General features: G+C 57.6%; 2 protein-coding genes across 2 annotated transcripts; one reads left to right on the plus strand and one right to left on the minus strand.

The window, feature by feature from the left end:
- The first annotated feature begins 5548 nt into the window (after nucleotides 1–5548).
- Nucleotides 5549–21271, plus strand: SMARCD2 (SWI/SNF related, matrix associated, actin dependent regulator of chromatin, subfamily d, member 2). Its single transcript, XM_027745713.2, has 13 exons — nucleotides 5549–5586; nucleotides 12888–13072; nucleotides 15261–15303; nucleotides 15813–15935; nucleotides 16335–16454; nucleotides 16743–16838; nucleotides 17761–17862; nucleotides 18324–18485; nucleotides 18702–18799; nucleotides 19356–19491; nucleotides 19593–19715; nucleotides 20046–20147; nucleotides 20223–21271. The coding sequence occupies exons 1-13, from the start codon at nucleotides 5560–5562 to the stop codon at nucleotides 20274–20276; spliced, it is 1371 nt and encodes a 456-aa protein (XP_027601514.2). The 5' UTR covers nucleotides 5549–5559; the 3' UTR covers nucleotides 20277–21271.
- Nucleotides 20795–25074, minus strand: PSMC5 (proteasome 26S subunit, ATPase 5). The gene is made up of 12 exons (XM_027745814.2): nucleotides 24997–25074; nucleotides 24385–24456; nucleotides 23712–23781; nucleotides 23459–23556; nucleotides 23086–23142; nucleotides 22772–23002; nucleotides 22567–22693; nucleotides 22288–22478; nucleotides 22109–22207; nucleotides 21915–22025; nucleotides 21758–21844; nucleotides 20795–21476 (listed from the first exon to the last, which is right to left on the minus strand). Exons 1-12 carry the CDS (start codon nucleotides 25033–25035, stop codon nucleotides 21423–21425), a joined length of 1236 nt encoding a protein of 411 aa, XP_027601615.1. The 5' UTR covers nucleotides 25036–25074; the 3' UTR covers nucleotides 20795–21422.
- Between the last annotated feature and the right edge of the window lie 28 nt (nucleotides 25075–25102).

Genomic DNA, 25102 nt, shown 5'->3' on the forward strand with positions numbered 1-25102 from the left:
AAATATATAAAATCCACAGGGATCCGACTCCCCCTCGTTGGTTCCTCTTTCAGCTTTGCAGTTTTCACATTGCAGGGAACAGGCTCATCCCCTCCACGTGTTGCTCCAAGGAGCATCCCTGTGCCAGGACTTTCTAGGAGGAAAGTGCACCCTCTGCTCCAACCCCGTGGGAAGAGCCCTCCCCGCATCCGAGCCCAGCAGCAGGACGGAGCAGCAGCTGGTGGGATGTGGGAACAGCCCCTCGGGGATGTTCCAGCCGAGGAGAGGATTCTCTGACTCCCGACCTTTGGGCTTTAAGCGATTCCCTGCCTGGCTGCAGGGATAAGGGAAGGCAGCCCGTACATCTGTAGGAGTCATTAGCAGGGCAATTAACACTCGCTCAGCTTGGAACGATCATTAAGAGGGCGACTTACAAAGACCAGCAATAAATCAATCCGAGTTGACGTGACATTAAAACCAGCGCCCACCCGCAGAGGGGACCTGACAGAGCCCTCCACGGGGCCGCTCCTGCTTTTCCCATCCTGCCCATAAAACTCGGATTAAACAGAAGGATTGAGGTATCGTCCAGCTACCGTGGGATTAGTCCGTGCTGGAGGTGGGGCCCTGAGTGCTCCGGGGAGCGTTGGCACAGGGATCAAGGATCCACCGTACCTCGGTGCTCAGCCCCTGCCCTGAGCTGCTGCTCAGCCCCTCTGCACGTTCACACAGTTCCAATCCACAGAGGGTTTTTCCGTGGTTACAAGTACTGGGTTCTGATTTTTCCTGGAAAGCCGAGCTCCCCATCTCCTCGGAGGGGAAGCTGCTGCCCTCCAGCCCCACCAGCCTCCACATGCCCTGTGGCAGTGCAGGATTCCACACTTTTTTCTTCAAGACTTCCCTGCCAAAGGGCAGACCCAGCATTAAGACATCACAGGAAAATCCAAAATTCACTGCGAGCCACCACGAGGGTTTTCCAGATGCCCAAGATAAGCCCATCCTGGGTACCAAAAATGTAACCCCAGGGCCATATCCTGCCCTCGCAGATATTATCACACCCACGGATGCACTGCCAAGGGAAGCAGCCCTGGATGATTGTACCAAACCATAATCACACCAGAGTCACTTTATTGCTCCTTGAACAGCCTCAGACAGAGACAAAGAATAAATCCAAATTATTAAACATCTTAATCACTCCTTGTCACCGAGCACAAAGAGATGAGGCCATGAGCACCATCCGTGGTGGAGCCACACCAGAAACCACACTGTGGGGCTGAGCAAGGGGCTGAGCAATGTCTACCTCTGCCCTGGACATTTGACCACCACCCGGGGTGATTACACCAAGCCTTTGAGGCTTTGAGTGGGGTTTTTGATCCCCACTTGAGGTTTCCATCCCAGTGCCTCCCTCCGCCACGAGGAGCAGGGGACAATAAGTGCTCCTCTCCTGTGCAGGGACGACAGAGAGATAGGAGTGCTGGAGTCTGTGAGCTGGTGAGACACATTGCTATGGAAACAGGAGCACCACGCACTTGAGACAGACCTGGAGGAGAAGCCAAACAGAACTGAGAGATGCAGAAGAACAGGAGAGTTGCTCTAACCCTTTCCAGCTGGGTGCAGGCACCACATGTCCCCCAGGCTGAGGAGTGAGAACATCCAAGAAGAGAGAAAGCAGAGAGAGGTGAGGCAGGTCGGCTCTGTCGGGAGGCTCCTCCCTGCTCAGGAGGGACAGATGGAGTCAGGACCACCTGCAGCTCCCTCTGTGTGACTTCACTGGGTGAGAAACCAGCCGGGAAGCCAACAAGTCCCCACCTTACCCTTCATTCCTCCTGCCACAGATTCACAGGCACATCCAGTGTTCAATCATTGAGACCTTCTCAGCACCACAGGCCACTCCATCCCCCCCTTTCCCAAAAAAGTCATGTGGGAATGAAGCACCTCAAACCATTCTGACTCCACAGGAAAACCTGCCTTTTCCTTAAGATGCTTCCTCACATGTTGAACCTCCCTGCTCAAAGCACCAGCTTCATTTCTCTCTCAGCCCAATTCCCTCTCAGCCACCATTTCCCTCTTGTACTTTTATTCCCCTGCATGTTTAGCTCTTCCAGAGATATTCCATTTGAAAAAAAGCCACCTCACAGTCTTCTTTTTGAGGAGCTGAACAACACAAATTCTTTTTCCCCTCAACCAGACACTTTTTTCCTCTTCACCCATCACAAAAAATAAAATGTGAAGGGATCTATCCTGCCTCCCAGTGCTTAATTAGCAGTGTTTTTTTCTCCCCATTTGCACAGAAATTGCTCCCACAAGTGTTTCAGGGCTTCCAAAAGCGACAGTTTTATCACTTAGTCATTGAAGGTTTTCAAATCCCTCAATTAGACACAATTCACAGCAGTTTGAGGAAGCCGAAGAGCATCAGCAACTTCTGTAACATTCGACACAGAAGCATCTTCTAAGTGTCTCTTTTATGTGACTTTGCCCATAATTATGGCAGGGAGATAAAGTTCTGTAATTTATTTCCACTAATACAGCGAGGCAGCAATTGATGTTTTTTTATGAGGGTGAATATGTCTGTGGGATGTACTAATGTTTATAGGCCGGTAAATTTGATTTATATGGAATAATCAGCACTGCTATCGGTAAAGGCCCAGAGAGCTAATATGATTTGCATTGATGAGATTAATATCAATTTAAAGCTTCCAGGTTTGCAGAGCACAGCTGACTCCTGATTCCTACCGGCTCCCACCCCGGTAGGTTAAGGGGATTTTGCTTTGCAGGCAGTGAGCTGGTGTTTGACCCCAAAAACCTGACAGATCTTGAGGGATTTGGTTGTTCTTTCTGGCCTGAGCCGCAGAAATGACAGGTTTACTCCTGCAGGAGGAGGTGCTGGCTCTGCTCATCCCTTCGTTTAAGGACATGCAGTGTCACAGAGGGGCAAAGGATGGACACGTGTGCCGGGGTGCAGGGCGGCAGCAGCCTCTGGATGTGTCTGCTCGCCCCTCCGAGCCAGGAGGAAGGGGTACAAGGGACTTTCTGCCTGCAGAAACTCGGGATCACGGTGGTGTTTCAGTGCCCTCTTGTGCCAAAGCAGCGACGGTGTTTCAATGCCTTTCTTGTGCCCAAGCATCGAGGGTTGACAGAGGAGCTAAACCCGGGGAGATGCTTGTGCCAAGGTCTCCTGAGTGGTTTTGGAAAGAGGGGAGAAAGTTTTCCAATAGTATCAACCCCCAGTTTGATCCTTATCTCTGAAGAGGTAAAACCTCTTAAAAATTAGGCTGAATGCTTTAACTGCCCAGTGCTATGGATCTCAAGGGAGATCACCCACGGTTGGGAAATAAGGGGTGACTTGGGGTGACTTGGTGCCCGTGGAGTACAGGGGGAGGTCCCTCACCTGCAGCTGACACACTGAGGCTGCAGGTTTTCTTTCCTGGGGGAAAGAGCTGTCCTTCCCTTGCAGGAGCCAAGCTCCCGAAATTGCGAGTTCACCTCTGAAAATTATATGTGGATGAAGATTCCTCCCAGACAAAAGGGGCCAGGACAGAAAGGTCTTGCTGCCCATGGTGTACCAGGGTAACCCATCACCTGCATCTGAGATCCCAAAGCTATGGCTTTCTTTCCTGGGGGGAGCTTGGCATCTGCTCACCCTCCACTCTGCTGAGAGACCTCCACCAGCAATCACAGAGTCACGGAGTGCTCTGGGTTGGGAGAGAGCTTAAAGCTCATCCGATTCCACCTCCTGGCATGGGCAGGGACACCTCCCACTAGCCCAGGTTGCTCCAAGCCCCATCCAACTTGGCCTTGGACACTTCCAGGGATCCAGGGGCAGCCACAACTTCTCTGGGCAACCTGTGCCAGGGCCTCCCCACCCTCACAGGGAACAATTCCTTCCCAATATCCCATCTAACCCTACCCTTTGGCAGTGGGAAGCCATTCCCCTTGTCCTGAGATTCCAGGCCCTTTAAAATAGCCCCTGGTGCCTGGGGAGGGGTTTAAGTCATGGAGAGAACACCTAAGGCACCAAACCAACCACTCCAATAAAACCTAACACTGGTGGAATCTGCAAAGTCCAGGCTGTGTCTGGTTGCTCTCCCATTGTTCCCTTGATCCTCCCTCTGGAGCACAGCTTTGTTTGGAGATCTCTGCACCACCCCAGCCCAGGGCTCTGTGCCTTTCCTTGGCGTGGTCAAGGCCATCATCAAACAACACTGGTCCCTGCTGCTTTCCTCTTCCACCAGCCTGTCCATCTGGGAGAGTTTTGCCTCCCTGGGAATGCTACTGTGACAAACTAAAAATCCCCTCTTCCATCCCCAAAGCACAAAGTAGCCACAGGCACGGATTTGCATTTTCCTTGTCAATTTTATTTGTCTCCAGGGACTGCAGTGACCTTCAAAAGGGAGATTTAATTGAAAAATATGAAAAGGATGCTCCTGTTTATTCATCCAGAGGCGAAGTTTCCCTGTGTTTTGCAGACAGCCGAGAACAAGCACCTCTCCAGTGAGGCTGAGCCTGCCCTGCACTGATGAGCTGTACATTCCACACACACACATGTACATTACACACACATGTACATCACACAAATGTACATTACACACATACACGTGTATGTTATATTACACACACGTTATAGACACACACATGCATTGCACACACGTGTACATTACACACACGTACATTACACACACATGTACATCACACACGTGTACATTACACACACATGTACATCACACACATGTACATCACACACACATGTACATTACACACACATACATTACACACACACACATACATTTCACATACATGTACATTACACACATGCACATCACACACACATGCACATCACACACATACATTACACACATGGACATTACACACACATAGACACAGACAGACACACACAGACACACACACAGACACACACACACGTCTCTCTCACACACACACACATATGTCACACACACACACATACATGTCTCACACACACATACATGTCTCACACACACACACATACATGTCTCACACACACACACGTGTCACACACACACACATACATGTCACACACGCACACACACACATGCATGTCACACACAAATGCATGTCACACACACACATAGACACACACATACATGTCACACACACACACAAACACACACATATCTCTCTCTCTCACACACACACACACGTCACACACACACACACACATACATGTCACACACACACACATACATGTGTCACACACACACATACACGTCACACACACACGCCCAGTGGGCGGAGCCTGAGCTCGCAGTGGGCGGGGTTCCGGGGGCGGGGCGATCCCCGTGGGCGTGTCCCGGTGTGCGGGGGCGGGGCCAGCGGCGCCTGGCGCTGACTCGCTCCGGGGGCGCCGCCGCAGCGGAGCCGCCGCCGGGGCCTCCCCGTCCGTGCCCGCCGGTCCCTCCGCCCGGCCCCGCCATGTCCGGCCGCGGCGCCTTCCCGCTCAGCCCGCTGCCCCCCGCCGCCGCCCCGCCGGCCCCGGGGCCCGCCACCGCCCTGCTGCGCGGCCCCAGCCCCGCGCCCGCCGCCGCCGCCGCCCCGGGGTACCGCGCCATGGGCCCGGCCGCCGCGCAGTACCAGGTGAGGAGCCCGGGGGGCACCGCGGCGGGGCGAGGGGGGCCACGGGGCTCCGAGGGGCTCTGGGGAGGGTGGCGGTGCTGGGCCGGCCCGCGGGGCCTTGGCGGGGCAGCGTGGCCGGGCCTGGGCGGCATCGCCCCGAGCAGGGCCCGGGACCCCCGCCCGGAGCCCCGGTGGGACCCTTTTCCTGCGCGTTTTACTCGGGACACTTCCTTCGTCATTCCCTCCCACTTTTTAGTCTCAAACCCCGGTAAAAGTTTGTCCGGGCCCGTGCCCAACACGCAGCGGGGGGGACCCCCCCGGGGCGGGGGTGCTGGGACCGTGAGCCCCGGCCCGGGTCCGCAGCCACCCCACCCCATCCCACCCCATCCCACGGCCGGGAACCGCCTGGAACACTTTGTCTGCGTCCTTGGCAGAGGTGCAGGTAACCACGAGGTGTGTGCGGTGCAGGTGGGCATCCTCTGTGGATCCTCTGTGGGTCTTCGGGAAGGAAAAAGAGATGGTGAAGCGGTGGATGAGGAGACCGGGTGCTTGGTAATGTTGGGGGAAAGCAAAACAGGGAGCAGCCCTCAAAAAGCAAACAAATCGCTCGTTTTCCAGCCTGAGCATCTCTTATAAGTATTTTCAGGCAGTAAGAGGAATGTTTACAAGGGCCTGGAGCGACAGGACAAGGGGGAATGGCTTCACACTGCAGAGGGCAGGGTTAGATGGGATATTGGGAAGAAATCCTTCCCTGGGAGGGTGGGGAGGCCCTGGCACAGGTTGCCCAGAGAAGCTGTAGTTGCCCCTGGATCTCTGGAAGTGTCCAAGGCCAGGTTGGACGGGGCTTGGAGCAACCTGGGCTGGTGGAAGGTGTCCCTGCCCGTGGCAGGGGGTGGGACTGAATGATCTTTAAAGTCCTTTCCCGCTCAAACCATTCCATGTTTCTGTGATATTCCAACAGTAAGAAGTATATCCTGACATACCCTCCTGCTCCCCCTTGCACACCCAGCTTGTTGGTTCACTCTGAGGCTCGTGCTGATTATTTTGGTCCTTAGTTTTCTGGTGTAAGGCTGAGTTTTCCGGGCAGGCTGGAAATGGAGGAGCCCGGTTGTGGTTGTGCAACAACACGTTCTCATGGGCGCCGATGCCTCCTCCAGAGCTGCGCCTTATTTGCATTAATTAAAACTTCATAAATAGCCCAAGCTGAGGGAAATTCCAGCTCGCTAATGCAGGATGAGGAAACGACTTCCTCCTGCAGCCTGAAAAAACGCCAAAAAATGGTGTTGGGAATGGAGCTGGCTCAGCCACGGCCGCAACTCGAGGCAGAGGCGAGCGGGCGCTGGGTCTGCCCTGACCTTCCGTGGGGCAGGTTGCAAAATCCAGCTGGGAAGCTGGAGCCAGGCTGGAGCAGCCGGGTAAACAGGCTGGCATATGCTGGCTTTCCCCCCTCCCTGCTGCTGGCTGGGATCACAGGAGGTGTTGGGAGCACGGGGTGATGCATCCCGTGCATCCCTCCCCGTGGCATCAGCCCCGGGGCTGGGGATGAGTGGCCTCATGTCCAGCCACAAGCTGCATCCTTGTGCCTGGGAAGGGAGATGATCTGGGAGGGTCTGTCCTTTGTTTTGCAACTCCTAGGCTGGGAAAAACAACCCCTCCCCTCCCCGTGGCCATCCCTGCTGTGCCCAGAGGACTTCTGGGCTTTGTTAGTCCCGGCTTAATGAAGAGCTTCGTTATTGGGGCACCAGGAGACACAACGGGCCCCATCCACTCCAGCAAGGGCTTAGGGGCTCTAATCACTGGATTATGAAACATATGCTCGTCCTTTTGACATCCTTGTGGGCCTGCTGGGGATTTACTGGAGACTCAAATGGGGAATCCTAGAGGATGACTCCCTTTGGGAGTTCCTTTTGGGAGCTGATGTGTCAGAGCAGCCAGGTGCTGGTGCCATGCCTGGAGCAGGAAGGAGAGGAGGGTGATCAGCTTGAGCTGTCAGGCTGTGTGGTGGTGGGTCTGTGGGCAGATCCCCCATCCTGATCCCTGTCCCTGGGGCAGCAGAGATGCCGAGCCTGAGCCCCAGCATCCATGTTGTGCTGTCCCACTAAGTTCAGTGAGAAAGGAGCCATCCTGTTTGTTCAGGTGCTAGTTTTGGAGTTAGGAGAGTTTTTCCCCGAGTTATGGGATTGACACTGTGGCAGGGATCGGTGTGGGTCTGTGTGGAGATGGGACCTTGGAAGGCAGTGCTCTGGCCTCACAGTGACCCCAAGCTGATGCTTCACTGGTGCACAGAGGTGGCAAAATTAGGTGTCTCTGTAAAGGGGTTTCATTGATATTTGCAGAGCCTGGTTTCCATGGGACAGGAGGCTGCTGCAGTCCAGGAAGCTCCTAAGCCTGGAAGCAGCTCAGTGATCCCATCCCTGGGCAGGTGGCAGCGGGAAGGAAAGCAGAGTCGTGCTTCGTGGAGAAATACATGGAGACAGTGGGATGGAGGAGCTGAGAAGTGTAGGTTGTTGGTGTGGAGCCAGGTGAGAGCTGGGGAGGCCTGGACACATTGGAGAGGATGAAGTGTGGAACGGGAGAAATCCACCCTGTTTGGGAGCAGAGAAGAACAGTGTTCCTGCTCATTTGGATTGGCTTGAAGGGGGCCTGGAGACAACAGCCAGGGCTGGAGCTGATCCAGAAAGCTGGGATGCTGCTTGTGCTGGATGACCCCACCCTTCCCAAGGGAGAGGGTTTCCAAGGCAGGTTTCATCACAACCCGAGCCTGGAGCTGGTTTCAGCGATGATACAAAGCAGATGAACAGTGTCCTCGTGGAGCAAGGGGGAGGAAGGCAGAGCAGAGACTGCCTGACAGTGAAATTCTGGGGGAACAACAACATCTTCAGAACTGGAGGCCCTCACCCCCTCTGCCTCCATAGGACCTTCCCAGGAGCCGCTCCCTGGGCAGTTTGGCACTGCTGGGGTTTGTGCCAGGCACCCATCCCTGCTCCTCCCCTGTGCCTCACGCTGTGTTAGCAGCTCTGGGGAGGAACCCAACACCTTTGTTCCTTGTTCCTGCTGCTGTTACTGCCCGTGTTATGATCTGGATTCCCATGACATCCACAGCTCCAGGTGTGAGACCTTGGATGAGCAGGTTTGTCTGGACCCAGAGAGCTCTGCTGGTGCTGGAGACATTCCCAGCACGTGTCCTCAATCTGCTGGGAGGTTGTTCCTGGTGCTGTGCCCTTCTCTCTGATTTACTACTTCCTTGTCTATGGTTTTTAGCTGATAAGTGATCTGGCTCCTGAAGCTTCTCCTATATTCAAACCTGACAGCTTTTCCAAGCATGATAAGATACATGGGGAAGTTTGGGAGCAGTTTTGGGGCTTGCTGGGAGCAGGGAGCTGAGGGAGTGATTGCAGCCTGCAATGACATCTTGATAGCACCACCACCTCCCAGATCAAGATCCCTGCCAGCACCAACCCAGGCTCTTCCTGGCACTTTCCCAGAGGCATTTGCTCACAGATAAGGACAAACAAAGAAGGGGAAACATCTTTTGGGGTGTGCTGGGGGGCTGAGTTGTCCCGATCCATGCAAAGCCCCAGGTTGAGTGGTGGCTTTAGGCAGCCGAGCTCTCCTTGAGCCCAGCCTGATGTGGAGCTCAAATCCTGTTTGAACAGGGTTTGTTTCTGAATCCTGATGGGAAGTGCTGCTGCCTGGGCATGAGGGAAGGAATGTGCAAGAAGAGCTCTCTTGCTTGGCCAGGGCTCTGCCCCCAGAGCCCCAGGCAAGGATGGATGTGGGCTCCCATTCCCTGACTTGTTAGTGTGTCCAAAGTTGGATCACACGTCTCTGGATGGAGCAGAACAGGACGTGTGTTGGGAAGAGCCTTTCCCCCTCGCTGTGGAGATGCCAGGAAGAGCCGTGACCTTGGAGGGAAGATGAAGAGGCTCTCGAGCTGTTTTTAGAATTGCTGCTTTGCTTCGAGCTCATTCTTCCTCCTGCAGACCCATCCTGTGATTTATTGCTTCTCTGCTACCAGCCCCTAATTTCTGAGCTGCCCTTCCTCAAGGAGGGGCCTCTGGTAGGCACAGAGGCTCCCATCATGCCAACGAACATCCATCAGGAAGCCTCCCAGCCTCCCGTTGGATTGGGCTGAAGCTGAGTCTGAGCAGAGCTCCCCAAAGGCGAGCGGCCCGTGCACTGACCTGGGATGAACCGCGAAACCGCAGCCGGCCCCATCCGTTCCTTGGGCTTTGGCAGGGAACAGAAACAAGCTGTTTTCTGTCCATTTCCAAAGGCTCCGCAGGGAAGGCTGGATGGGATCCAGCTTGTTCCTCGGCGCTGAGCTTGCACGGTTTGCCCTTTGTCCGCCCCGCTGGCGGGGAGGGGACGAGGCGGGACCCGGGGGGGTGTTCGGCAGAAATGAGCTGAGGGAGGACTCCTTGGTTTGAGCTGGTTTAATGACATTTCCTGAGTTTAAGCCCTCCTGCATCCTGCTCATTTCCAGGGCTTCCAAAAGGGGCTGGAAACAGGCTTCACCCCCAGGGCTGTGGTGCTGCTTCCTGGCTTAGCTGGAGATTTAAGGCTGCGCTTGCGTGAGATGGGTCTTGGCAGCCTTTGGGCAGGAGGTGAGAGGCTGAGACTGCCCAGGACAGAAGTGCAGTCACTGATTGAGCCAAGAGGCTTCTCTGTTAGAAATGTGAAAAGCTTAAGGGTAAACTGAGAGAAAAAAACATCCCCGTGGAGGGTTCTGCCCTCCATTTTATTGCTCGTCCAAGCGATCAAATGCAGGTCCCTGGTGGGCTGGAACTCGCTCTCCTGCCAGCTGAACTGTGGCTGATGGCTCTCAGGTGCTTTTGGAGTTGATGTTAAAGTTGAAGTGTGACAGATCTGTTCATCTTTGTGGTGAACCTCTCCCTGCCAACAGAATTGTTTTACCTGAGCAGTCTGGCCCTCCAAAGAGCAGATGGACATGCAGGAGACCTTGCAGAAGGTGTTGTCACTGATATGGAGCTGTCGAAGACTCCCTCAGCTGACTTCAGCCAAGCCTCCAAATCTCTCAGTTGAGGGATAGATCAGAATGTGACCCATGGAGTGGCAGAGGGAGATAGGAGAGACCTCAAGGCATGACAAGAGCTGCCCTGGCTGAAGAACAGGAGCTGGTTGTGGCCATGCCACCTCCAAGCAAGCTGCCAACAGCATTCCATGTGCAGGGAAGGGTCTGTGTAGTCATGTCAGGAACCTCTCTGGCCTTCCAAGCAGTTTTCCTTTAGCACTGATCACGTGTGGGCTTGAAAAACACCCAGGGCAAGGGTTTCCCTACCAGCCATCTGCCTCCTCTGGGGAACTGCAGGTTCTGTTTGCAGCCTCAGCACTACACTGAGCTCCTCTTGGGGCCCAGAGATTTCAAATTAAAAGTTTCCCAGCTGCTTCTCTCGGTTTATCTAGTCCCCAGAAGCCTTTGCAGGTGAGTCAGCACTGTTATGGGTTACACAGTCCTCCGTGCTGAAGTGGCACAACAATATTTACTGTGGTTTTTCATCTTGCAAAGGGCGTGGGGCTCGGGGCTGCCCCTCCTCCCAGCCCTGCCACAACGGATTTCTTGATAAACCCGCCGAAACTGTGTTCTTGCCTTGTGGTTTTTGGCAAAAAAAAGGTGCTGCTGGCCGGGGCCGGCTCGGGGTGATGCTGACACAGTCACGAGGAGTTGCGCAAATGTGGCTGATCCGGAGGGGAGAGGGGAACATCTGGGAGCCGAGAGGAGGAAGGAGGAGGCTCCTGCCCTGTAGCAAGGGCAGGTCAGCCAGCCCCGGCTCTGGAGGTGCCTCTTCAAAGGCGGCTGGGCGGCGGTGGAGCCGTGTCTGGTTGTGTAACGGGCTCAGCCTGTGCCGTGCGTGTGTTTTCGAGCTCCCACGTGCGGCACTAATCCTGGGGCCCCGCTGCTGCCCCGGCTCCCGCCTGGAACACGCTGCTCTTTTCGGCATCCCCCGCTTGCAGAGGCGCCCGTGGCGCAGCTCAGGCTCCTGGCTTTGTGCTTAGCAGCTTTTCAGGGAGGTTGGGGTGTGTTTTCTGGGGGTGTGTTTTGGCTGCAGCTCTCGGTGAGGGCGGTGCCCCCGCGCTCCCCCTCCTGCATCCAGGGTGTGCTCCAAAATTGATCCCCGTGTGCAGGTAAGGAGGTGGCTTCCCGAACTCCCTTCACAGCACAGTCCTGTGCCCTGGCAGGACGGGGAGAGAAGCTGAGGGGATGTCCTGGCACGTCGAAGAGCCTTAGGCAGGGGAGAAATGTTGCTCTGCTGGCTTGGTGGCTCTCCCAGCCTCAAGGATCAAAGGATCCTGGGAAGCTGCTGGCTCAGCCCTCAGGTGGAGCAGGCTGGAGCACGTAGGGGCAGCTGGTGGGTCATGGGGTGCTGTGACCGACTGTTGAGGGTCCCAGTGGGGTGGTGGGTGTTAACCTGGTGGCACCTGTGAGGCCCAGCCACTGCTCTGGGGGTGCTCCAGGGCTGGGAACCCTTGCAGTGGTTGGGTATTGTCGTGTCTCCTGAATTCCCTGTCTGGAAGGGGAAAGATGGAGCTGGCTGCTTCCTCCAGCCCTCAGCTTTCTTCCTGCCTGCTGTTAGGAAGTGGGATTGCCCTGCTTCCCCCCCCTCCCCGTGCTGCTTTCCGGAGAGGAACCCACGGCACAACCCACAACATCCCCGGGCTGCATCACTGCTTCCAAATGAATCCAGTTTGTGTCTTCCCTCATGTTTTGCCACTTTACATCCAAACTGCAGCCATGAGCTGTGTTGTTAAAACCAGCCCCAATCACTTAGTCACAAGAAGATCTGCTGTGAAACTTTCTCCAGAGCACAGGAGAGCCCTGTTTCAGAAACATGTATTTATTTAGTGAGATATCCCTGCAGATACCGAGGTATAAAAAGATTAATTTAATTTAGGACAGGGTGCCCAGGGCTGTGTTCAGTAAGTATTTGACTGTCTTTAGGATCCCCAAACCTCTCTAGGCCCCCATTTAAGTGTTTTGAGTAGGCTTTGCAGTCAGTGCCCTCGTGGGGCAGGTCTGGTGGCTCCGGGCCACGAGTGGCTTCAGCCCTGTGCCAGCTGGCAGGGCACGCTTCCCCTGTGGCTTCTGCTCCTCCTGCCTCTGCTTTCCCACTGCTCTTCCTGCGGCAAGGAAAGGCTGCAGCTCCTGCTGTCATTCCCTCCTCGCTGCCCTGTCCTTGCAGGATACACCCTCGGGGATCTCTCCCGGGGAAGGGGGTGGAGGGTGGGTGGTTGGCAGGACCCAGCCGAGGTCAGGCCTGTGCAGGGCAGTGTTTAACTCACACCCTCCTCTCTTCCCACAGCGCCCTGGGATGCCCCCCGGGGGCAGGATGCCCATGGCAGGGCTGCAGGTGGGACCCCCTGGAGCCCCCCCGTACGGAGCAGCCTCCCCGATGAGGCCTGGCCTGCCCCAATCCATGATGGATCCCTTCAGGAAGCGCCTGCTGACCCCCCAGGCACAGCCACCCATGGCCACCCAGAGGAGAGGGTAAGGGGCTGGAACACTCTGCTCCAGGGAGGACACCCTCGGGAGGCAGGAGGAGGGTGGGTTGTCCTGCTGGGTCCTGGTTGCACTTTGTGGAATCATGGAATGGTTTGGGTTGGGAGGGACCTTAAAGCCCATCCAGTTCCACGCCCTGCCACGGGCAGGGACACCTTCCACTGTCCCAGGCTGCTCCAAGCCCCATCCAATCTGTCCTTGCATGTTCCCAGGACTAACTAATCTATACTGAAAGGATGCTGCATCACTGCTTCCAAATGAATCCAGTTTGTGTCTTCCCTCATGTTTTGCTACTTTACATCCAAACTGCAGCCACGAGCTGTGTTGTTAAAACCAGCCCCAATCACTGTCACAAGAAGATCTGCTGTGAAACTTTCTCCAGAGCACAGGAGAGCCCTATTTCAGAAACATGTATTTATTTAGTGAGATATCCCTGCAGATACCGAGGTATAAAAAGATGAATTTAATTTAAGACAGAGTGCCCAGGGCTGTGTTCAGTTTGATGTCTTTAGGATCCCCAAACCTCTCTAGGTCCCTACTGAAGTGTCTGACAACTGTCATGTCATGCACAGACCCCCAGCTCCCTGCCCTGCTGCAGAGATTTCCCCCAGACTGGCACCACAGGCAGCAGGGAACCTGCCAGAGCTCGGCAATGGGATATTTTGTGGGGACGGGGTGGTGATGGGACCAGGATGACTCACACCAGTAACCAAAGAGCCTCATGGTGTGTGTTTGTGCCTGTCAGGGTCTGTCTCCTCCTCACAGAGGTCTGTCCAGGCTCTGGCAGGCACAGACATGGCTGGAAGCACAGCAGGGGGGTTGGAGGTTGTAGGGAAGCTCCCAGGAGCTGCAGTCTGGGCAGGACTCTTTGTGGGCATTGTGCCAGCAGCTCCTTGCTTGTTTACAACACCACTAATCCCTCTGCTGTTCCCGTTTTCCATGAGGGCTTCTTGATTACTGGGAGCTGTTCCTCAGGGCAGGATCCCTGGGTGCTCATGGATGCTCAGGTCCCATTCCCTGCTCCGTGATCCCTCTCAGGGCACCCACAGCAGCTGGTGCGTCCCAAAGGTGCTCCAGGGCGAGCTGGGGATTAAGGGCAGGGAGCAGCTTGTCCCCAGCAGGGACGTCAGCAGCCAGATACTGTGTCCCCATTCCCCAGGGCTGGGGTCTGGGATCTGGGATCAGCCATGCCCGGCTGACCGGGTGTCCTTGCTCCCGGCTGGCTGCAGATCCAGGGATTAGGAGCTGCCAGCTGCTAATGGGGGTGGCCAGGAGGTGTTTGTGTGGCAGGCAGAGCTCCAGCAGGGGCTCTGACCCCGCTCTTGGTTGGGGCCACCCTCCCAGATGTCCTCCTGGGGCAGCCTCTTGTACCTTGGGCCCCTCGGGGTGGCAGCACCGACTCCCACGTGGGTTATCCTGCTGCCAGAGAAACGGGACTTCCCTGTGCTGCTGGACTCTGCCCTGTCTCCTGTGCAGCACAGCAGGAGGAGAGTGTTCCCTGCTGTGTCCAGGCACTGAGCAGGAGCTCAGGGGGGCATCAGGGTGGGCTCAGGCTGGTGGGAGCCTGGGGTGTGCAGGCTGGGCTGAGCTGAGCTGGCTCTGAGCAGCTGCTGTGGCTCTGGAGCCCACCTTGCTCCCTCTGTCCGCCAGGATTTTGGTCCCACTGTGGTAAGGCTGGTTTGTTTTAAGCTGGTATTAAGTGAGTTCCTGGCAGTGGGCTTTGGTTTGTAGCCCTGGGAGATTGTGATGGCTGTTCCCAGAAAGAAAACTCGGGAAGGCTGTCCTGAAACCATGGCTTTGCCTTTACCACCTCCCCTTGCTCCTGCCCTGCAGCAGCAAAGCAAACTGAAGCCTGAATTTCCTTCCCTGGTGACAGGCTCTGACATCCCACACCGTTCTCCCACAGTCATCAGGAGTATCCTGAGTGGGAAGGGACTCACAAGGACTGCACAGACACCCCAACAATCCCACCCTGTCCCTCAGAGCGTTGTCCAGACCCTCCTGGAGCTCTGGCAGCCTTGGGGCCGTGCCCACTGCCCTGGGGAGCCTGTTCAGTGCCAACCACCCTCTGGGGGAAGAACCTTTTCCCCATATCCATCCCCACACTGGGCAGGCAGCAGGATGTCCTGTGGGTGCTGCAGGGTTGTGGGTTTTGCCTGTCTCTGTGCTTTTGCAGGGTGAAAAGGAGGAAGATGGCTGACAAGGTGCTGCCACAGAGGGTGAGTGATGCCTTGGCATGGGGGCGTGGAGCTGAGCTGCTGCAAGGGGGTGATGGGGTCCCCACAAGAGGAGGATCTACTGAGCTGCCTCCTGCCCACTGGGCATTTCTGTTCAGTCCCAAACTGACCTGGAATATTTCTGTCTCTTCCTCTGGGATGGCAGGAGGGGTTTGGGGTGTGTTAAGTTGGACAAGCAAGACTTAGAGCAAGCAGGGAACAGCAGTGGCTTGGGGTGGAGACCTCAGGAGGACCCTAAGCCTTTCCTGGAGGTCCCTCTTGACAATCCAGGAATTCATTTCGTGCCTGTGACAGGCTCTGATCTGATCTGATCTGGGGAGAGCTTTGCAGAGCTGCAGTCTTTGCTTAAAATAAGAACTTGGTGCTGTTGTGCTGGACCTGTTGCTTGAAGGCTCCTCGACGTGTCAGCCCAGCACTGGCTGTGCTGCTGGGGCTGTGGGGGGGATCCAGCCCCAGCCCAGCACTCCAGAGTGACCATTTCTGTGTGACAGATCCGGGAGCTGGTCCCAGAGTCCCAGGCCTACATGGACCTCCTGGCCTTCGAGCGCAAGCTGGACCAAACCATCGCTCGGAAGAGGATGGAGATCCAGGAGGCCATAAAGAAACCCCTGACGGTGCGTGGCAGCCCTGCCTGGGGGGGTGGGGGCTGCAAACCACAGGATCATGGAATCACAGCATGAATCAAAGATGGAAAAAAACCTCTAAGACCATCGAGTCCAACCATCAGCCCAGCACCACCACTAAACCATGTCCCCAGGTGCCACGTCCACAGAGTTTTTGGACAGTTCCAGGGGTGGTGACTCTACCAATGCCCTGGGCAGCCTGTTCCAGTGCTTTACAAGCCTTTCTGTGAATAAAATTTCCCTAATATTTAATGTAATAATTAATCTAATTTAATCTAAACCTCCCCTGGTGCAACTTGAGACCATTTCCTCTCATGCAGAGGTAGAAGTGGGTGCTGCAGTCACCCTCTCACTCCAATCACCCTCACCCTCTGTTTTCCCATTCCACAGCAAAAGCGGAAGCTGAGGATTTACATCTCCAACACTTTCACCCCAGCCAAGGAAGAGGGAGAGGGGGGGGAGCGTGTGGCCTCCTGGGAGCTGCGTGTGGAGGGCAAACTGCTGGAGGATGTAAGGATCCAGGAGGGATGAAGTGGTAGAGGGAGGAGAAGTGATGGTCCATAAGGATCCAGGAGGGATGAAGTGGTGGGAGGAGTGCTGATCCATAAGTGTCCAGGAGGATGAAGTGGTGGGAGGAGGGCTGGTCTGTAAGGATCCAGGAGGATGAAGGGCTGGTGCTGTGAGCCAAGAGCTCGTCTGGGATGGACACAGCCCTGCTCCAGGGGCTGGAGGTGGGTTTGGGCTGGGGCCCTCCCTGGCTAGGGAGGGTCAGACGAGTCTCTGCTGCTCTGTTTGCAGCCCAGCAAGCAGAAGAGGAAATTCTCCTCCTTCTTCAAGAGCCTTGTCATCGAGCTGGACAAGGAGCTGTATGGCCCAGACAACCATCTGGTGGAGGTGAGGCACGAGGGGTGATCCCAGCAGAAGACACGAGGTGGTCCTGCTGCTTCCCCTCTGGGTGCTCAGCTCCCCACCCCAGGGCATGTCCTGCTGCAAGAGAGGGGTGTGCAAGGGGTGTTTCTGTGTGCCAGGGGGTGCCAGACCCTCTTCAGGGGCCCACGCTGCTTTCCAGGCTCAAGTTTAGGGCTGCATTTTCTTCCCTGGTACTGGTTCCTGGCCCCCACCCTGCAAAGTCTGCGGCCAGAGCCAGGAGCTGTGGGGCTGCAGTGAGGACATGGCTCCAGAGGCTGCTCAGGCAGCCCTGGGCCCCCCAGGTTGGCACAGGGAGGCCCTACAAGGGTGATAATGCCACAGGAGGCTCATCCACACATCTGGTGCCACATGGGAAGAAGGGGCTGCCCTCTTACCTGTCAGCCTTGCTGGAAGGTCCTCAGGGAGGTGAAGCACTGTGAGTGGGATCAGGCCTTCCTTGGTTGCTCCTGCCTGGAGCTCCTGAGCAGGCTTGCCCTGCACCCAGCTCGTGGTTTTTCCTGTGGGAAACACTTATTTCTGTGGTGGTGCTCGGTGTGATGGGAATCCCCTCCACATGTGGGGTTGTGAGCAGCTCTGATGTGCATCCCCTGCAGTGGCTGAGGCAGGATTGATCCTGCACTGGCTCCAGGAGCTGTTGGAGCCCTTGACATCAAGCACTCAGGGCTGGAACTGCCCCAGCCCATCCAAAATGCTGATCCATCACTGGGCTGGAGCACATCCAGCTGGACTGGGTGTCACCCCCTGGGATGAGACTCCCAGGAGCTGCCAGAGGTGGGCTCCAGGCTGTCTGCCTGTGCTAGACCCCTGCCCAGAGCCTGAGCACTGGCTCTACAGGCACAAAGCCTGTCCTGGTCCTGGATTGACCAGTGTCCCCTTGGTCTCGCAGTGGCACCGGATGCCCACGACCCAGGAGACCGACGGCTTCCAGGTGAAGCGTCCCGGGGATGTCAATGTGAAGTGCACTCTGCTGCTCATGTTGGATCACCAGGTATGGTCCTGGGGCCTCACAGGGGCTGGGAGTACCTGCTGCCCTCCCTCCAACACAGCTCACCTGGGAGGGGCAGCCCAGGGCGGGGAATGGGCTGGGGCAGGGCTTGGATGAGGGTTGGGAGCACGGGGAGCTCTGGGGACGGACCCACAGCTTGTGGTGACACAGGGGCTGTGTGGGACTCCCTGCTCAGAGGGGCCTCCCAAGTGCCAGACAGACCCCCCACTTCTTTGTGCATCAGAAGGAATTTCTTCATGCAAAGGGTTGTTAAACATTGGGATGAGCTGCCCAGGGAGGTTTGGAGTCCCCATCCCTGGAGGTGTCCAAGGAAGGACTGGACGTGGCACTCGGTGCTCTGGGCTGGGTGACAAGGTGGGGGTGGCTCACGGGCTGGACTGGGTGATCTTGGAGGGCTTTTCCAACCTCAGTGACTCTGTGACTGCCCCTGTGTGTCCCTGCAGCCCCCCCAGTACAAGCTGGACCCCCGCCTGGCCCGGCTGCTGGGGGTGCACACCCAGACCCGGGCCAGCATCATGCAGGCCCTCTGGCTCTACATCAAGCACAACAAGCTGCAGGACAGCCATGAGAAGGAGTACATCAACTGCAACCGCTACTTCCGCCAGGTACCACACCTGGGATGGGGGAAAACACCCCTCCCACCCCCTCCAGCCAGGAAAAGCCTCTTCTCCAGCTGTCACAGACTCTCCAATCTGCCCAGGCTCTGGTTTGCATCCATCACCTTGCCACACTCAAACCAGGGCTAGGGACCCACCCACCTGCCCGGACAGGTGGCAGGAGGCCCTGCCATGGGCAGCAAACGCTCTGCTTTGCCCCTCCAGATCTTCAACTGCATCCGCATGCGCTTCTCCGAGATCCCCATGAAGCTGGCAGGGCTCCTGCAGCACCCGGATCCCATCATCATCAACCACACCATCAGGTGGGATGGGCAGCATTCCCGGGGCTGGGGGGCTCTGTGGGGTGGGCGGTGGGATGGGCAGTGTTTCTGGGAATGGGGGGGCTCCGTGGGGTGGGGAGTGGGACAGGCAGCATCCCTGGGGGGTTCTGTGGGATGGGCAGTATTCCTGGGAATAGGGGCCTCTGTGGGATGGGGAGTGGGCTGGATGGTGTCCATGGGGCTGGGGAGCTCCATGAGGTGGGGAGTGTCCCCAGGAATAGGGGTCTCTGTGGGATGGGCGTGTCTTTGGGAAAGGGGGACTCTGTGGGGTGGGCAGTGGGATGGGCATGTCTTTGGGAATGGGGGGCTCTGTGGCGTGGGCAGTGGGATGGGCAGCGTCCCCAGGCTCTGTGGAGGGGAGGGCCAGGAGGCTTCTGAGGTCTCCAGCCCAAAGGAACAGTGAGCACAAGTCACCTGCGAGGGGAAGAATCAGCCAAACAAATGTGGGGGTTCCTTGGGGCAGTCAGGGGGTCAGTGCACCCCCACAGCAGGGTGGAGGCTGAGGAGGGCCCTCCCCCAACACCCCATGTCCTCCCAGTGTGGACCCCAATGACCAGAAGAAGACGGCCTGCTACGACATCGATGTGGAGGTGGACGATCCCCTGAAGGCTCAGATGAGCAACTTCCTGGCTTCCACCACCAACCAGCAGGAAATCGCCTCCCTGGATGCCAAGGTGGGGACACTGCCAGGGCACAGCCCTGCAGAGCCGGGGGCAGCGTGGTGATGTCTTGTTTGGGGGGACACAGCTCCCTCTCACCCCTCTTCTCTCCCCAGATTCATGAGACCATCGAATCCATCAACCAGCTGAAGACACAGAGGGATTTCATGCTGAGCTTCAGCAACAACCCACAGGATTTCATCCAGGAATGGATCAAATCCCAGAGGAGGGACCTAAAGGTAAAGGGGAGGTATTGCCAGGGGAGGGTTAAGTTGGATATTAGGAAAAATTTCTTCATGGAAAGGGTTATCCAGCTCTGGCCCAGGCTGCCCAGGGCAGTGATGGAGTCACCATCCCTGGAAGTGTTCAACAACGTGTGGATGTGGCTCTTGGGAACATGGTTTAGTTATGAGTTGATGGTTGAACTTGATGATCTTAAAGGTCTTTTCTAACCTCAGCAATTCCATAATTCTCAAACCCTGGTGCTGGGCAGAGCGAGGGGCTGGGAGGAGGTTTGGGTCCATCCCTGGTGCTCATTCCATGTGCCTCCCACCCCGTGTGTCACTCAGATCATCACGGATGTGATCGGGAACCCCGAGGAGGAGCGGCGGGCGGAGTTCTACCAGCAGCCCTGGGCGCAGGAGGCTGTGGGCAGACACATCTTTGCCAAGGTGGGCTCCTGGGGGTGCAGAGGGAGTTGGGATGGCACTGAGGGGGATCCCTCTGACTGCCCTGCTCTCCTCCAGGTCCAGCAGCGCCGGCAGGAACTGGAACAAGTGCTCGGGATCCGCCTCACCTAAAGGGGCGGGCGGGGGCTCGGGGGCTCCTCCTCTCTCGCTGCTGCCTGAGCCTGACGGTACTTACTGGAATCAAACAGCACTTGCACAAACCCGACGTGCCTGGAGGGACTGGGATCCGCTCACACCCCTGGGCTCCACTGGGCCGGGAAGTTCTGGCCCCGGGCAGAGCGCAGAGGGGGATCCCCTGTCCCCCCCAAGCCCCGCAGTTACGCCCCCTCCTCCTGCTTTGCATCGCGCCCCTCGCCCCTCCTTTAGAGCCCCCGCGGCCCCTCCCGCTCCCCTCCCGAGCCCAAAAACCTCCGGGAGCTGGGAAGAGCTGCCTGTGCCGAGGGGGAGGTGCTGCCAAGCCCCTCCCTGAGCCCAGCAGGCCCAGCCCTGCCCCTCTTCAACCAAAGTTTGTCATTCCAAACGCCAGCCCCACCCCCCGGCCCCGCCGGTGCCCGACGTTTTGCACTATTTTTGTGAACAGGTTTTATATAAAAAAAAAAAAACACATACACAAAAAAAAAAAAAAAGGAAACGTTTTGTACAGTGGGTTTGTATTTGATTAATATATTGAGTTCCTCTTCCCTGCACTCGTGGCCTGGGCTCTGCAGGGGGCTCAGGGTGTGCTCAGAGGGCACAAACCAAGGGTTTAGGTGAAGTGTTTGACAATCAGTTCATTCCTCCACTCCTCCTCCCTGTTTTACATAATTAGTGATGCATCTTGGGGGGCAGAGGGGGTAGCTCTGCCCACAGGAGCCTGGTGGCAGTGGGGTCACAGGGGCACCAAGAACTGGAGATAACTGGGGATGGAGGGAGGGGACCACAGGAACGGTGCCACCCCCTGCCAGTTCCCCTGAAGTGCCTTGGCCCCCCACCTGCAGGCTCCCGAGGGGAGGGGGGCGTTTACATATTCCCAGGGTGTTCCCAGGCTCAGGGGTGCCTGCTCTGCCTCTTGTGTAACCCTTTTTTTTTCTATTTTGGATATTTTCTAATAAAACCAGTTAGCAGCAGCTCTGTGGGGGTGTGTTGAGTCCTGCAGCTCTGGGGGGGGGTCTGTGTTGAGTCCTGACCCCCACCCTGTTCCCAAATCAGTGCCCAGGCCTGGCCTCAGCTGCGCTTTATTCAAGTGACACCACACACGGAGCAGCTCTGGCCTCACCGTTACTTCCACAGCTTCTTGATGGACATGTTCTTCTCACTGTCCTTCTGCATCACCTGGGTGGGGATGGGAGAAGGGTTGGTTCCAGTGTACAGCCCCCAAACTGGGTGCTAACAGCCCCCCAAAACACTTAACTTCAGCCCTGCACCAGGAAGGCACAGGAGCCTCTTCCACATCACTGACATCAAACAACCCCCTCAACACTGTTATGTGTCCCCAGTGCCCACCCCCTCCAAGCCCTGCAGCTCTCAAGTCCCGGCAGACAGTGCACAGGACACTCTGTGCCACCAAAAACCACCATCACCCCCTGTTTTGCCTCCCCCACACACACACTTACCTTGGCCACGGCCATTTCAAAGTCCTCCTGCGTGACGTGCACCCGCCTTTCCCTCAGCGCGTACATTCCTGCTTCCGTGCACACGCCCTGGGGGGACAGGATGTCACCCACTGCTCCCCAGTGCCACCCCCGGTGCCCCCCAGTGCCCCCAGCTCACCTTCACCTCCGCGCCCGACGCCCCTGGCATCAGCTCCGCGATCTTGCGCAGGTTGATGCCCCGCGTCAGGTTCATTTTGCGGGAGTGGATCTTGAGGATGTCCAGGCGGGCCTGGAGCAGTGGGGGTTAGAGCCATGGGAATGGGGACAGCAGGGACCCGGGAGAGCTGGGGAGGAGCCTCACCCTCCACGTACCTCCTCGTTGGGAGGGGGGAACTCGATCTTCCTGTCGATGCGGCCGGGGCGCAGCAGAGCCGAGTCCAGGATGTCGATGCGGTTCGTGGCCATGATCACCTGCCCGGGGACAGCAGCTGTCACCACTGTGGGGCCAGCAGGACACGTCCCTGTCCCCAGGCAGGGTGGCACCCTCCTACCTTGATGTTCTTGGTGGCCTCGAAGCCATCGAGCTGGTTGAGGAGCTCCAGCATGGTGCGCTGCACCTCGCTGTCCCCGCCCGAGCCGCCCTCCAGGCGGGATGAGCCGATGGAGTCGATCTCATCCATGAAGATGATGGAGGGCGCGTGTTCCCGGGCCATCACGAACAGCTCCCGCACCATGCGGGCACCTGCAGGGGCACAGGGCTGAGCCTGGCACTGTGACCACCCAGGGGAACGGCCCTGATGTCACCTGTCCCCCCCAGGGCCACCTCTTACCTTCCCCAATGAACTTCTGCACCAGCTCAGAGCCCGACACGCGGATGAAGGTGCAGTCGGTGTGATGGGCCACTGCCCTGGCCAGCAAGGTCTTGCCTGTGCCAGGTGGGCCATAGAGCAGCACCCCCTGAAAGGACCACACAGACACATCAGACCCCGAAGGGAACATGGGGACACCCCTTCAGGACCCCCCAGCAGCACATGCCTTGGGCTGGGCGATGCCCAGCGCCTCAAAGAGCTCCGGGTGCTTCACGGGCAGCTCGATCACTTCCTTGATCTCCTTGATCTGCTTGTCCAGGCCCCCGATCATCTCATACGTGGAGTCCGGGACCTTCTCCACCATCATCAGGGACACCAGCGGGTCTACCTTGTTGGGCAAGATCTTGTGCAGGGTGTAGCTGTCGTTCCGCAGGGCCACGCGGCAGTTGGGGGTCACCTGTGGGGACACCGGGGGGATCAGTGTCCCTGCCAGTCCTGGGGGACCAGTCAGGACCTCTCCCAGGGCCCCAGAACACTCACGTCGTTGATGTCGATGTTCTTGTCCACATCCACCACAAACTTCCCCTCGGGGTGCACCTGGAAGGCAGAGATGTCGCCTTGAGTTATTTCTCTGGGAAGTTCCCTGGCTTGTGCCCAATATCCATCACTTGCTCAGAACAGGAAGAAGGAGCCAGGAGCTCAACCACCACCAAACACCTTACGGCCTCTCCTGCCTCTCACCAGCCTGGGGAAGGTCTGGGCCCAGCAGAGCCACCCCAACATGCTCCTCCAGACAAAAAGCTCCCACTCCACATCTCTGAGATGTCACACTCGCTGTGACCCTCACGACGTCACAGGGTTTCTCAGCCCTCACCCCAGCTCTGACCACCCTCAGGACACCTCAGCCTCATACCTTGACAAGCACTTTCTTCTTGTCCATGGCTCTCACCACCTCTCCCACGTAGGATCCCTGCTCCTGCAGCAGCTGCAGCTCCTCCCGCAGCAGCCGCACTGTGGGGAAGGACAGAGCTCAGCACCAGCCACAGCTTCCCCCCTGAGCCCCTGCCTGGGGCAGAGGGGCAGCACAGAGGGCACAGCAACCCCCAGCCCAGCCCAGAGCCCCCAGCCCAGAGCCCAGGTGAGGAGGAGGAGGGTGCAGGCCGTACCCTTGGCGTTCAGCTCGTTCCTCTGCGCCTGCAGCCGCCGCAGGTTCTGGCTCTTCTCGTTCACGATGAGCTGTGGGGGCAGAGCCTGGCTGAGTCCTTGGGGTGCTGGGCAGGGCTCAGCTAAACCCAGTGTGGGCACCAGCACTGGCACCATTATCATGGAATGGTTTGGGTTGGAAAGGATTTTAAAGACCATCTCATTCCAGTCCCTGCCATAGGCCGGAACATCTCCCACTAGCCCAGGTTGCTCCAAGACCCGTCCAACCTGGTCTTGGACACTTCCAGAGATCCAGGGACAGCCACAGCTTCTCTGGGCAACCTGTGCCAGGGCTTCCCCACCCTCACAGGGGACAATTTCTTCCTAATATCCAATCCCACCCTGCCCTGTGTCACTTGGGACAGGGACCTGGATAGGGACAGTCATTCCCAGCAGGACACAGCCAAGCCCCCCTGCAGGGTGGGCAGCCCCTCACTCAGAGTTCTCAGCTCAGAGCACAAACTCATCCTGTGCCCCCCAGAGCCCCCAGGGTGGGTCCTACTTGCTGACACCCCCTGGGGAAGAGCTTCCTTCTGCTCCTGCAGCACAGGGAAGGCCGTGGGTGCCCTCCAGGGCAGGGCAGCTGTGGGGACATGGCCACACAGCCCTGGCGTCCCCAGGCAGGACAGGGCTCACCTGCAGCTCCTCGATCTTGGATAGGTAGTACTGCCGCAGCCCCGAGCCACCTTTCCCATCGTCCATCTCCATCTGGGAGAGAGCAGAGCTCAGTGACACTGACTCCCAAACCCACCTGTATCCCTGCCAGCCTCCGTGCCGCCCCCTCAGTCCTCAATTCCCCCCCCCCAACCTTCCCAGGTCGGATCCTGGGTCCCCTTTTCCCTCTTCTCCATCCTCTATCCCCGCGGTCCCCAATTCCCCTCCCGACCCCGTCGACCTGGGCCCTGGATACCTTTCCCTCCGCCTCTCTGACCCCCGATCCCCAATTCCCCCCCACCTGGATCCTGGGTCCCCCTTTTCCCTTTCCCTCCATCCTCTGCCCCCTGGTCCCCAATTCCCACCCTGGTCCCTCCCAGATCCCCCCCTTCTCTCTCCCCCACTCTCAGAATCCTGCCATTCCCGCCCGACCCCAGTCCCGCACCCCTCCCGGGGGGGCCGAGGTGAGACCCGCCGAGTCACGGCGCGGCCAGGCCTGAGGCAGAGCGGGCCGCAGCAGAGCCGTGGGGCCGCACGGAGCGCCCCGAGCCCCCTTCCCGTCCACAACCCTGGCCCAGCCCGGCCCGACCCCACCTGCTCGGGCCCGTCCAGCGCCATCTTCTCCGCCGGCATCGACCCCAACAAAGATGGAGCCCGCCGCCTTCCGCGCCCGACCCCTGCGCGCTTGGCGCGATGGCGT

This window comes from Pipra filicauda, unplaced genomic scaffold (genome assembly GCF_003945595.2).
Source record: "Pipra filicauda isolate LSUMZ 115617 unplaced genomic scaffold, ASM394559v2 scaffold193_size2426894_pilon, whole genome shotgun sequence".
Taxonomy (NCBI): Eukaryota; Metazoa; Chordata; class Aves; order Passeriformes; family Pipridae; genus Pipra; species Pipra filicauda.